The sequence below is a fragment of the Marmota flaviventris genome, chromosome 9 (assembly GCF_047511675.1).
Source record: "Marmota flaviventris isolate mMarFla1 chromosome 9, mMarFla1.hap1, whole genome shotgun sequence".
NCBI lineage: Eukaryota > Metazoa > Chordata > Mammalia > Rodentia > Sciuridae > Marmota > Marmota flaviventris.
In genome coordinates, this window is record NC_092506.1 from 93564773 (window position 1) to 93579853 (window position 15081).

At 35.0% G+C, this 15081-nt stretch overlaps 1 protein-coding gene across 7 annotated transcripts in view; it reads left to right on the forward strand.

Moving 5' to 3' along the window:
- Positions 1-15081, forward strand: part of Atm (ATM serine/threonine kinase) — a 153612-nt gene that overhangs the window by 69328 nt on the left and 69203 nt on the right. For all 7 annotated transcript variants that reach the window (XM_071616672.1, XM_027930673.2, XM_071616673.1 and 4 more), the window contains exons 33-34: positions 839-934; positions 3147-3318. In XM_071616672.1, the coding sequence (XP_071472773.1) occupies positions 839-934; positions 3147-3318 (268 nt within the window). The remainder of the gene's footprint in view (positions 1-838; positions 935-3146; positions 3319-15081) is intronic.

Consider the following 15081-nt stretch of genomic DNA (forward strand, 5'->3'; position numbering starts at 1 on the left):
CCCATTTTTTTTTACTCAAGAAAACATCTATTTTTATATTTTTTTGATTGAGTTTATGTTATTATGGTATTACACTAAAGAGAAAACTTTTGTAGTTGCTTATGATTTTTGTCTTCCTGTACCCATTAATTTCATATTTCTGTTGTATCCTTTTTATCTTTAGTACTTTTTAAAACAGATTTTAGTTTTGACCATTTGAGCTCAGAGTGCATTGTTCTGAGATATGTAAAATATGAATACTATTAAATCTTGTTCTCCTGTGTTTATGTTATTGGCTAGATTTGTGTTATGTAATAAAATCACTAGGTGTTGGTGGCTATTTAAATTTAAATGGATTAAAATTAGGGAAAATATAAAATTGAGTTTTTTCATTGTATTAACACACTAAGTTGTCACAAGTATATGTAGCTAGTGGATGTCATTCAACAGCACAGATTATAGTCATTTCCATCATTGCAGAAAGATCTGCTGGATAGTGCTGGTATAGATTCTAAATGCTAAATGTTAAAAATCTAAGGTTCCCAAGGTTCCTTTTAGAATTAGTGTTGGGTGATTCTTGAGTTTCTGATTGTTTGCTATTTTACTAAGTTAATATAGACTTTTCTGCACAAGTTTTTGATGAGAGTTTTTCTGCCAAATATTAAATCACTTTCATATAATGGTGTTTCTTGAAAAATTCAAATTCATACACTATGTATTTTTGAGCTGTTCATAATGTAAGACATTTTAAAAACTTTATTAAAAATTTCTCGTGAGGTAATTTAATGTCTATCCATATTGTAAATAAGAATGTTGTGACTATGGCCATTTAAGCGAATGTTTTTGAAATTACTCCTAGATAACCCACAAGATGGCATTGTGGTAAAGCTAGTTGTCAGCTTGCTGCAGTTATCCAAGATGGCAGTAAACCACACTGGTGAAAGAGAAGTTTTAGGTAAACTATGTATTTGAATGAATGTGAGTTTTTTATGTTAAAATGGTCATCTTTAATATCCTCAAAATAAGTGAAAGTTTGTCATTTGGATTATTATAGAAATATGAGATGCTAGCCAACATATTTTTGCATTTAAATTCAGGTATCCCCAAGTAGCTGCCTGTTCATATTTTTCTTCCTTAAATATTCATATAAAATGAAAAGTTAATGATTTACATTTGTGAATACTATTAGTTTGAAAATGCCATATAAATATTTAGGAAAGTTGGAAAGTTAAGTTGCAAAAAAATTGACCTCTGAAATATTTTTCTAACTGTCTATAATTCAGTATCATTTTCTATAACAAATGAGAATGAAAATTTTGAGAGCTAGGTTACACTCAAATATTAAGTCCTTTTCTACTGCCATTTGGGGAGAAATCTAACATATGATAGCCAACATTGTGTCTAGTATAGGTGTTTAAGTTTGGTTATCCTAGAATGGAAAATCACATGTTTAAAGTAAGCTTGAAATTGTCATGACAGCCTTTCTTCAGTAATGAAATGAGGAGAATAAGAATAATAAAAATGAGAATAAGTGGTGTTTATGGATTCTTGTGCCTTTCAGTATTGTCTTTTTTAATTTCTCAGTGGGAGCCTAGGATTTCTAGTATATGTCCTTTTTTTTTTTTTTTTGTGCCAGGGATCAAATCTAAGGGCACTTAAGCACTGAGCCATATTCCCAGCCCACCCCCCCCCCCTTTTAAATTTTTTTCAGTTGTAGGTGGACACAATATATTTATTTATTTATTTATTTATTTTTATATGGTGCTGAGGATTAAACCCAGTGCCTCACACATGCCAGGCAAGTGCTCTACGACTGAGCTATAACCCCAACCCCTTGGTAGATTTTTTTTTAATTGAAATATATCTACATATAGAGAAGTATACAGATTCTAGATATGTCGCTTAAAGAAGTTAAGAGTATACTTGTGCATCTATCACCCAAACCAAGAAACAGAGCCTTAAAAGAACTCTAGAAGCTTCCTGTACCTAGGGATCTATCCCTGTCTACAGCACTGCTTCTGGGGATAAATGTAATTTGCTATAGGAGTCCTAAGTGGACTTTCATGAGTAGGAATATTAACATCATACTCAGGGATGAAAGAATGAACGCTTTCCCCTAATATCAGGAGCAAAACAAGATTTTTCACTTTTACTCCTGTTATTCAACATTATGCAGAAAGTTCTAACCAGAACAATTAGACAAGAAAAAGAAATTTAAAGCATCCAAATTGGAAAAGAAGAGTTTATTTATATATTTTTTATCCTATATATAAAAAATCCTAGAGAATCAGTAGAAAGCTACTATAGAGCTTATAAACAAATTCATAAAAGTTGCCAGGTATAAGATCAACATATAAAAATCGTTTGTGTTTGTAGGTGGGCATTGTGGTCCACACCTGTAATCCCAGCTGCTTTGTAGATTGAAGTTAGGGGATTGCTTGAGCATAGGAATTTGAGAATAGCCTAGGCAACATATCAAGATTCCAAAAAAAGAAAAAAATTTAGTTTTTTTTTTTTTTTTTATAACTAGCAATGAACAATCTAAAAAGGAAATCAAGAAAGCAATTCCATTTAGAATAGCATTTAAAAGAAAGAATACCTAGGGATAAATTTAATCAAAGAGGTGAAAGACATATACACATTCTGTTTGTTAGAAATTAATCACTAAGCGTAGTCTACAATCAAGGGGAAGGGGAATTAAGCTTCACTTTTGAAATACAGACTATCAGAATATTTGTTGAATGTATTTTAGTAAATACCACCATAACTTGAGAGTAGGATGAGTCATCTAGGATGCTGAAAACATTCTGTCTTCATGTAGGTAGTGATAACATAAATGAAAAAAATTAAGTAAATTTTCACTGAATTGTGTGTTTTAAGATTTATGGACTTTATGTATGGGAAACCTCAAGAAATTTTTGAGTTTTAGGATTATTGTACCCATACAGTGCTATGTTTAGATTTTTATTCTTAGTATCTGTATTCGCTTACTAATTAATGTCTCCTGGAAGTGATTCCGTAGGGGAAAATATCTCTTGCCTACATGGATGATAAGTAAAGGAAATTATATAGTATTTTGTAGCTCCTTATAGTCGTCTCATGATCTTTGAAAACACACTTAAATCTTAAAACATGTAACTCTACTGAAATGGAATTTCTGTATCTAGAGGCTGTTGGAAGCTGTTTGGGAGAAGTTGGTCCTATAGATTTTTCTACCATAGCTATACAACATAGCAAAGATACATCTTATACCAAGGCCCTTGAGTTATTTGAAGATAAGGAACTTCAGTGGACATTAGTAGTGTTGATCTACCTGAATAATACATTGGTAGAAGAATGGTGAGTATTTCTGTATCTCTTACATCTGATCATACTGACTTAATCTGACAGTAAACTACACTTCATGTAAATTTTCATTTCCAATAACTAAGGCATTTAAATTCTTATGCTTTTTAAAAGTCTCATGTATTTCTTGAAAAGCATTGTATTTTTATTAATTCATATAATCATTGACCCTACTATGTACCAAGACCTTAATGCAGTGATCAAGATTCCAGATAAGAACTGTGTTAAAATCTACTGGATGGCACTAGAGCAGATTATGCTTAGTGAAGCTAGCCAATCCCTAAAAAACAAATACCAAATGTCTTCTTTGATATAATGAGAGCAACTAAGAACAGAGCAGGGAGGAAGAGCAGGAAGAAAAGATTAACATTAAACAGAGACATGAGGTGGGAGGGAAAGGGAGAGAAAAGGGAAATTGCATGGTAATGGAGGGAGACCCTCATTGTTATACAAAATTACATATAAGAGGTTGTGAGGGGAATGGGAAAATAATCAAGGAGAGAAATGAATTACAGTAGATGGGGTAGAGAGAGAGGAGGGGAGGGGAGGGGAGGGGGGATAGTAGAGGATAGGAAAGGTAGCAGAATACAACAGTTACTAATAGGGCATTATGTAAAAATGTGAATGTGTAACTGATGTGATTCTGCAATCTGTATTTGGGGTAAAATTGGGAGTTCATAACCAACTTGAATCTAATGTATGAAATATGATATGTCAAGAGCTTTGTAATGTTTTGAACAACCAATTAAAAAAAAAAATCTACTGAGAGTGCATCAGGCAAACGGAAAAAGACCAGGTACTTCCACAAAGACAATTAAAGTAGAAGAATTTAAAAGGTGACATTTCAGGCACTTGTCCAAATCAGAGGTGCTTCCATGTTTAGTCTGAGCTTCATTCTGGTCTTAGAGCAAAAGCTTCATAACCACTCAAATTTTACACTAATCAGACAAAATCTTTTGGTTTTCATTTTTTTTTTTTAATATTTAGTTTTTAGTTGTAGTTTGACACAATATCTTTTTTTATTTTTTTTTAAGATAGAGTGAGAGAGGGAGAGAGAGCGAGAGAGAGAATTTTAATATTTATTTTTTAGTTATCGGCAGACACAACATCTTTGTTTGTATGTGGTGCTGAGGATCGAACCCGGGCCGCACACATGCCAGGCGAGCGTGCTACCGCTTGAGCCACATCCCTAGCCCTTGACACAATGTCTTTATTTATTTATTTTTATGTGGTGCTGAGGATCGAACCCAGGGCCTCGCACATGCTAGGCGAGCGCTCTCCTGCTGAGCCACAATCCCAGCCCATGTTTTTCATTTATTCTCTGTGCAAAACAAATTGCAAAATATTATGATTATTTCAGTTTATTGGTTATGAGACTAAACCCCTACCCCGTTATTTATTCTTTGACTGATTTATTCCATCACCACCAGTTTGGGAGTTAAGTTTAAAAGATATTTCCTCCAAACAGGCATTTTTCTGTGTTAAATGTGTTTTGATTTTGTTTCTCTATCTTTCTCCTCCTCATCCTGCCTGCTGTGTTTGTAGTATGGACTCAGTGGACTAATATTTTTCTTTTGTTATTTCTTTGCTTTAAATAGGCTGACATGGTTTCTTTCCCACATTTTATTATAAAAATGGTCAAACATACACCAAAGTTGAAAGAATTTTAAATACTCATATACTCACTTTATAAATTCTAACCATTCTTCTTGTTCATTTATTAATCCATGTCATTTTAAAAACGTTCCATACATAACTTTAAAAGTATTTCTGGCACAGTTTTTGAAGGGAGATTTTTCTGTAGGAAATTTTTTGATTTATTTGTTTTTCTGAAAAAGATTCATAGATATTAGCTTGACTTAATAGGGAACAGGTAAAAGTTTTTTTGTCTTTCTATAGGAGGGGAAAAAAAACATCATTAGTTGTTGAAGGGACTTTAGCATATACCTTGAATCCCAAAATAGCTGGTTCAGTAAGGTTTCTTTGAGGAAGTACCATTGGATCTAATCTGAGGATCAGGAGTAAACAATAAGATAATTAAGGATAAAGCATCCAAACAGGTAATGCTAGAATACAGATAAGGTTGGTCTATTGGGGGAACAGAAAGAAGCATGGTATGAGGAAAGATGGTAGGAGATGAAATTAGAAAGGTGGGACTAATTCTAATTAAGGAATTTGAATTTTATTTCAAGTATATTAAGCCATGGGGTTTTTAATAGAGTTGGGTCATAATTCAGCTTACATTTTTCACTCTGGTTTTTATATGTAAGATGGATTTCAAAGGGAAAATTGCAAACAGGAAAATCAATTAAGAAATGATTACAGTAGTGCATTGGAGAAATGATGATGATTTGGGTGTCATTAATGGAGATGGAAGACATGGATGGAACCAGGCTGTGTTTTGAACATAGAGCCAGTGGGATTTACTGATGAATTGGATATGGAGAAATGAAGACAGAATTTAGGTCTTGGGTGTTTCCTACGGGTGTGTGTGTGTGTGTGTGTGTGTTGTTTTGTTTTTTTGCTCATTTGTTTTGTTCTCCTTGTTGAACCCAGAGCCTGTGCTAGACAAACGTTCTCCCGCTGAGCTTTACAGTTATAACTAGTAGTTGGATTTATCCAACTCAAACATGCATGGAAATCTATTTCAGTTCATGATCCCCCCTTTTTCCTTCTTCCTTCCCTCCACTCTTTTCCTCTACTCTAATAGACTTTCTTTTACTTTTTTATTAATTTGTATTTGATTGGTTCTTTGTTATCCTATCCTTCCCTTCTCTCCTTTATTTTACTACAGCTTCTGCATATAAGAGAGAACATTTAGCCTTTGAGTTTCTGAGTTTATTTAATTTCATTTGGCATGATATTCTCCATTTCCATCTATTTACCAGCAAATGCCATAATTTCATTCTTTGTTATGGCTGAGTGGGACTCCGTTGTATAGATATACTACAATTTCTCAATCCATTTGTCTATTAATGGGCATCTGGATTGATTCCATAATTTAGCTGTTGTGAATTGTGCTGCTGTAAATATTGAGGTGGCTGTATCAATGCAGTATGCCAATTTTAGATTGTTTTAGAAAATACCAAGGAGTGGGACAGCTGAGGCATATGGTGCTTCCATCCCTAGTTTTTTGAGGAATTGCCCATACTGTTTTCCAGAGTAGTTGTACTAGTCTACAGTCCTACCAGTGATGTGTATCTTTTTTCCTTCAACCTTGCCAGCATTTACTGTTGTTTATATTCCAGATCATTGCCCTTCTGATAGGAAGGAGATGAAATATTACTGTGATTTTTTTTTTTTCATTTGTTCTAATGACAGCAGAATGCATTTTGATTCAGTGTACACAAATGGAGTACAGCTTTTCATTTTTCTGGTTGTACACGATGTTAATCACACCAATTGTGTAATTATACATGTACCTAGGGTAATGATATTTGTCTCACTCCACCATCTTTCCCATGGCCCGTCTCTTTCCCTCTGCTCAATCCAAAGTTCCTCCATTCTTCCCATGCCCCGCTCCCATTTTGGATCAACATCTACTTGCCAGAGAAAACATTTAGCTTTTGGTTTTTGGGGCTTGGCTTACTTTTCTTAGCATGATATTCTCCAACTTTATCCATTTACTTGCAAATGCGATAATTTCATTCTTTGTTAATGCTGAATGGTATTCCATTGTGTATATATACCACAGTTTCTTTATCTGTTCATCTATTGAAGGGCATCTAGGTTGGTTCCACAGTTTAGCTATTTTGAATGGAGCATACTATAGTATGCCAATTTAAGTCCTTTGGGTTTAGATCGAGGAATGGGATGGCTGAGTCAAATGGTGGTTCCATTCCAAGGTTTCTAAGGAATCTCCATACTGCTTTCCAGAGTGGTTGCACAATTTGCAGTGCCATCAGCAATGTATGAGTGTATCTTTTCCCCCACATCCTCACCAACACTTACTGTTGCTTGTATTCTTGATAATTGCCATTCTGACTGGAGTGAGATGCAATCTTAGAGTAATTTTGATTTGCATTTCTATAATTACTAGAGAAATTGAACATTTTTTCATTGATAGATTGTATATCTTCTTCTGAGAAGTGTCTGTTCAGTTCCTTAGCCCATATATTGATTGGGTTATTAATTTTTTGGTGTTAAGTTTTTTGAGTTCTTTACATATCCTCGAGATTAGTGCTCTCTCTGAAGTGTGTGTACTAAAGATGTTCTCCCACTCTGTGGACACTTTCTTCAAGTTATTGATTGTTTTGTTTGCTGAGAAGAAGCTTTCAAATTTCAATCCATCCCATTTATTAATTCTTGATTTTATTTCTTGTACTTTAGGAGTCTGATTAAGGAAGTCAAGATCTAATCCAACATGATGAAGATTAGGGCCTACTTTTTCTCCTATGAGGCACAGGGTCTCTGATCTAATTACTAGGTCCTTGATCCACTCTGAGTTGAGTTTATGGTGAGAGATAGGGGTTTAATTTTCATTTTGCTACATATGGTTTTTTCAGCTCTTCCCCCACCATATGCTGAAGAGGCTATCTTTTCATTAATGTATGTTTTCAGCTCCCTTGTCAAATATAAAATAACTGTATTTATGTGGGTTTGTCTCTGTGGGTACTATTCTGTTCCTTTTGTCTGCATGTCTGTTTTGGTACCAATACCTTGCCATGTTTGTTACTGTAGCTCTGTAGTATAGTCTAAGGTTGGGTATTGTGATACTTCCTGCTTTACTCTTCTTACGAGGATTGCTTTGGCTATTTTGGGTCTCATATTTTTCCAAATGAATTTCATGATTGCTTTTTCTCTTTCTATGAGGAATTTTAATTCTAATTAAAATCCCAACAACATTAAATTAAATCTGTGTAATGCTTTTGGTAGTATGGCCATTTAGACAGTATTCTTCCTATCCAAGAATATGGGAGATCTTTCCATCTAGTAAAGTCTTCTTCAGTCTCTTTCTTTAGTGTTCTGTAGTTTTTATTTTAGTGATTTTTCACCTCTTTTGTTAGATTGATTCCCAAGTGTTTTTTATAAGGCTATTCTGAATGTGGTAGTTTTCCTAATTTCTATTTCAGAGGGTTCATCACTGATGCATAGAAATGCATTTGAGGGCTGCGGTTGTAGCTCAGTGGTTTGGCACTTGCCTTTCATGCGTGAGGCACTGGGTTCAATCCTCAGCACCACATAAAAAAAAAATAAATAAAATAAAAATAGTGTGTCCATCTACAACTAACCTTACACTAACCCTAACCCTAACCCTAACCCTTAACATAACCCAAATCCTAAACCTTACCATAACACTAACCCTAACCATAACCCTATTCTAACCCTAAGCCTAACCCTATTCTTATTTGTTACACTAAACCTAAACGTAACCCTAACCCTAACACTTACCCTAAACCCTTTCCTGAACCTAACAATAACCCTAACCGTAACCATAACCATAACACTAACCCTAACCCTAACCCTAAAACTAACCCTAACCCTAACCCTAACCCTAACTCTAACCCTAAGACAAACCGGAACCCTAACTCTAAAATCTAACCCTAACCCTAACCCAATCAAAAACACTAATCCTAACCCCAACATTAACCCTAACACTAAAACTCATCCTAACACTAACCCTAATGCAAAACTTAACCCTAACACTAACCCTAATACAAAACCTAACACTAACACTCATCCTAAAACTAACCCTAATCCTATTGTAACCCTAACACTAACTAACCCTAACCTTAACCCAAACCTTAACCCTAAATCTAACACTAACCCTAACCCTAACCCTAACACTAACACTAACCCTAATACTAATCCTAACCCTAACCCTAATCCTAACTGTAATCCTAACCCTAACACTAAGCCTAAACCTAACACAAACCCTAACACTAACTCTATCACTAACCCTAACCCTAACTTTAACCCAAAGCTAATCCTAATACTAACCCTAACCCTAACCCTAAACCTAACAGTAAACCTAACCCTAAACCTTACCATAACCCAAACAATAAACCTAAACCTAAACCTAACAATAAACCTAACGCTAACATTACAATGATCTTGACATATCATATATCATACATTTGATTCAAATGGGGTATGAATTCTTATTACAGATTGTAGGATCACATTGGTTATACAGCCACGTTTGTACATACTGCCGTACTAGTGTCTATTGTATTCTGCTGCCTTTCCTATCCCCTTCCTATCCCCACTCCCCTCCCCTTCCCTCCCATCATCTCTCTCTACTCCATCTACTGTAATTCATTTCTCTCTCTCTCTCTTTTTTTCCCCCTTTCCCCCACATCCTTTTATATGTAATTTTGTATAACAGTGAGGGTCTCCTTCCATCTTCCATGCAATTCCCCTTCTCTCTCCCATTCCCTCCCACCTCTCATCCCTGCTTAGTGGTAATCTTCTCATGCTCTTCCTCCCTGCTCTGTTTTGAGTTGCTCTCCTTATATCAAAGAAGACATTTGGCATTTGTTTTTTAGGGATTGGCTAACTTCACTTAGCATAATCTGCTCTAATGCCATCCATTTCCCTGCAAATGCCATGATTTTGTTATTTTTTAGTGCTGAGTAATATTCTGTTGTGTATAAATGCCACATTTTTTTTTTCCGTTCATCTATTGAAGGGCATCTAGGTTGGTTCCACTGTCTAGCTATTGTGAATTGTGCTGCTATGAACATTGATGTAGCTGTATCCCTGTAGTATGCTCTTTTTAGGTCTTTGGAGAATAGTCCAAGAAGGGGAATAGCTGGGTCGAATGGTGGTTCCATTCCCAGCTTTCCAAGGAATCTCCATACTGATTTCTAAATTGGCCACACCAATTTGCTGTCCCACCAACAGTGTACAAGTGTACCCTTTTCCCCACAATCTCGCCAGCACTTATTGTTGTTTGACTTCATAATGGCTGCCATTCTTACTGGAGTGAGATGGTATCTTAAAGTGGTTTTAATTTGCATTTCTCTGATTGCTAGAGATGGTGAGCATTTTTTCGTGTATTTGTTGATTGATTGTATGTCCTTATCTGAGAAGTGTCTGTTCCCTTGGCCCATTTGTTTTTTGGGTTATTTGTTTTCTTATTGTTTAATTTTTTGAGTTCTTTCTATACTCTGGATATTAGGGCTCCATCTGAAGTGTGAAGGGTAAAAATTTGTTCCCAGGATGTAGGCTCCCTATTTACCTCTCTTATTTGTTTCTCTTGCTGAGAAAAAACTTTTTAGTTTGAATCCCATTTGTTGATTCTTGATTTTAACTCTTGTGCTATAGGTGTCCTATTAAGGAATTTGGAGCCTGACCTCACGAGATGGAGATTAGAGCCAACTTTTTCTTCTATTAGATGCAGAGTTTCTGGTTTGATCCCTAGCTCCTTGATCCATTTTGAGTTAACTTTTGTGCATGGCAAGAGAAAGGGATTCAGTTTTATTTTGTTGCATATTGATTTCCAGTTTTCCCAGCACCATTTGTTGAAGATGCTATCCTTTCTCCATTACATGCTTTTAGCACCTTTGTCTAATATAAGGTAGTTGTAATTTTGTGGATTGGTCTCTGTGTCCTATATTCTGTACCATTGGTCTACCCTCCTGTTTTGGTACCAGTACCATGCTGTTTTTGTTACTATTGCTCTCTAGTATAGTTTAAAGTCTGGTATCACTATATCGCCTATTTCTCTCTTCCTGCTTAGAATTGCTTTTGCTGTTCCGGGTCTTTTATTTTTCCAGATAAATTTCATGATTGCTTTATCTATTTCTGCAAGAAATACCGTTGGGATTTTGATTGGCATTGCATTAAACCTCTAGAATACTTTTGGTAATATCGCCATTTTAATGATGTTAGTTCTGCCTATCCATGAACAGGGTATATCTTTCCATCTTCTAAGGTCTTCTATTTCTCTCCTTAGGTTCTGTAGTTTTCATTGTATAGGTCTTTCACCTCTTTTATTAGGTTGATTCCCAAGTATTTTATTTTTTTATTTATTTTTTTGAGGATATTGTGAATTGGGTGGTTGTCCTCATTTCCATTTCAGAGGATTTGTCACTGATATACAGGAATGCCTTTGATTTATGCATGTTGATTTTATATCCTGCCACTTTGCTGAATTCATTTACTAGCTCTATAAGTTTCTTGGTAGACCGTTTTTGTCTGCTAGGTATAGGATCATGTCATCCACAAATAGTGATAATTTAAGTTCTTCTTTTTCTATCTTTATGCCTTTAATTTCTTTCGTCTGTCTAATTGCTCTTGCAAGTGTTTCGAGAACTATGTTGAATAGAAGTGGTAAGAGAGGGCATCCCTGTCTTGTTCCATATTTTAGAGGGAATGCTTTCAATTTTTCTCCGTTTAGAATGATGCTAGCCTGAGGCTTAGCATAGATAGCTTTTATAATGTTGAGGTAAGTTCCTTTTATCCCTAGTTTTTCTAGTGTTTTGAACATAAAGGGATGCTGTACTTTGTCAAGTGCTTTTTCTGCGTCTATCGAGATGATCATATTGTTCTTATCTTTAAGTCTATTGATGTGGTGAATAACATTTATTGATTTCCGTATATTGAACCATTCTTGCATCCCAAGGATGAATCCTACTTGATCATGGTGCACAATCTTTTTGATATGTTTTTGTATCCGATTTGCCAGAATTTTATTGAGGATTTTTGCATCTAAGTTCATTGGTCTGTATTTTTCTTTCTTTGAAGTGTCTTTGTCTGGTTTCGGAATCAGGGTGATGATGGACTCGTAGAATGAATTTGGAAGAGCTCCCTCTTTTTCTATTTCCTGAAATAGCTTGAAAAGTATTGGTATTAGTTCTTCTTTAAAGGTTTTGTAAAACTCTGCTGTATACCCATCTGGTCATGGGCTGTTCTTGGTTGGTAGTCTTTTGATGGCTTCTTCTATTTCCTCCATTGATATTGGTCTCTTTAAGTTGTGTGTATCCTCCTGACTCAACCTGTGCAAATCATATGACTTAAGAAATTTATTGATGTCTTCACTATCTTCTATTTTATTGGAATATAAGGTTTCAAAATAATTTCTAATTATCTTCTGTATTTCTGTAGTGTCTGCTGTGATATTGCCTTTTTCATCCTGTATGCTAGTAATTTAAGTTCTCTCTCTTCTTCGTTAACATGGCTAAGGGTCTGTCGATCTTATTTATTTTTTTCAAAGAACTAACTTTTAATTTTTTTTTTATTTGTTGTTCAAAACATTACAAAGCTCATGACATATCATCTTTCATACATTTGATTCAGGTGAGTTATGAATTCCCATTTTTACCCCAAATTCAAATTGCAGAATCACATCCGTTACACATTCACAATTTTTACATAATGCCATATTAGTGACTGGGCAGAATACAACAGTCCAACTTTTAATTTTGTCAATTTTTTCAGTTGTTTCTTATGTTTCAATTTCATTGATTTCAGCTCTGATTTTAATTATTTATTGCTTTCTACTACATTTGCTGTTGTTTTGCTCTTTTTCTAGGGTTTTGAGATGGAGTGTGAGATCATTTATTTGTTGGTTTTTTCTTTTGTTGAGGAATGCATTCAAAGCAATGAATTTTCCTCTGAGAACTGCTTTCAGTATGTCCCATAGATCGTGATATGTCTGTGTTTTCATTTATCTCTAAGAATTTTTTTATTTCCTCCTTTATGACTTCTGTAACCCATTGATTATTCGGTAACCTATTGTTCATTTTCCAAGTGATGTAGGATTTTTCCTTCCTTCTTTTATCGTTGATTTCCAGTTTCATTCCATTATGATTGGATAAGATGCATGGTGTTATCTCTACTCCTTTATAATTTCTAAGAGTTGCCCTATGGCATAATATATGGTCTATTTTTTTTTAAAGAGTGAATTTTTTAATATTTATTTTTTAGTTTTCGGCGAACACAAGATCTTTGTTTGTATGTGATGCTGAGGATCGAACCCGGGCAACACGCATGCCAGGCGAGCGCGCTACCGCTTGAGCCACATCCCCAGCCCCAATAATGGTCTAATTTTGAGAAGGATTCTTGTGCTGCTGAGAAAAAAATATATCCGCTTGATGATGGTTGATATATTATATATATGTCAGCTAAGTCTATATTATTAATTGTGTTATTGAGTTCTATAGTTTCTTTATTCAACTTTTGTTTGGAAGATATGTCCAATGGTGAGAGAGGTGTGTTGAAGTCACCCATAATTATTGTGTTGTGGTCTATTTGACTCTTGAACTTGAGGAGAGTTTGTTTTATGAATGTAGCAGCACCATTGTTTGATGCATAAATATTGATAATTGTTATGTCTTGTTGGTGAATGGTTCCCTTTAACAGTATATAGTGTCCTTCTTTATCCCTTTTGATTAACTTAGGCTTGAAGTCCATTTTATTTGATATGAGGATGGCCACCCCGGCTTGCTTCCGAGGACCATGTGAGTGGTATGATTTTCCCAACCTTTCACCTTCAGCCTGTGTATGTCTTTTCCTATCAGATGAGTCTCCTGACGGCAGCATATTGTTGGATCTATTTTTTTAATCCAGGTTACCATCCTATGTCGCTTTATTGGTGAGTTTAAGCCATTAACATTTAGGGTTACTATTGATATATGGTTTGTACTTCCAGTCACGGTTAGTTTTTTTATTTATTTATTTTTAATTTGGTTTGTTTTTCCCTCTTTGATTAGTTCCTCCCCCCCCTCCCCCCGCTTTACTGAGGTACTTTCCACTGTTGGTTTTGGCGGTGGTTTTTTATTTCCTCTTCGTGTATTGTTTTGCCCGAAATGCTTTGCAGTGCTGGTTTTTTTGGCTGAGAATTCTTTTAATTTTTGTTTATCATGAAAGATTTTTATTTCATTGTCAAACCTGAAGCTTAATTTTGTTGGATACAGTATTCTTGGTTGGCACCCATTATCTTTCAGTGTTTGAAATACGTTGTACCAGGATCTTCTTGTTTTCAGCATCTGTGATGAAAAATCAGCCGTTAACCTAATTGGTTTACCCCTGAATGTAGTCTGCCTCCTTTCTCTTGTGCCTTTTAATATTCTTTCCTTGTTCTGTATGTTGGATATCTTCATAATTATGTGTCTTGGAGTTGTTCTATTGTGGTTTTGTATGTTTGGTGTCCTGTAGGCTTCTAGGATTTGTACATCCGTTTCATTTTTCATGTCTGGAAAGTTTTCTAAAATTATTTCATTCAACAGATTGCTCATTCCTTTGGTTTGGACCTCTATACCTTCCTCTATCCCAATGACTCTTAAATTTTTTTTTTTATGATATCCCATATCTCTTGGATGTTTTGCTCGTGGTTTCTTACCAGCCTTTCTGAGTTGACTGGACTCTTTTCGAGATAATATATTTTGTCGTCATTGTCTGATGTTCTGACTTCTTCTTGATCTACTCTACTGGTAATACTCTCATTTGTTTTTAATTTAGTTTATAGTTTCCTTCATTTCTAGGATTATTGTTTGATTTTTTAAAATAACCTCTCTCTCCTGGTAGAGTTGTTCTTTTGCTTCTTGAATTTGTTTATGTAATTTGTTGTCGAAGTGTTCTTTCATTGTTTGCATTTGCTGTCTAATGATCTCTTTAAAATTCCATTCCATCTGAGTCAGGTATGCCTTGATTTCTTTATCTGACCATTTTTCTGATGCCTCTAGGTTCTCCTGTAAATTTAAGCTATCCTGCATTGTTTGTAATCCTTTTTTTCCTTGTTTTGTCATGATGCTCACGTTGGTTTTCAGCTCTGTTTGACTGCTGTGTTACTATTACTCCTATGAATTTGTT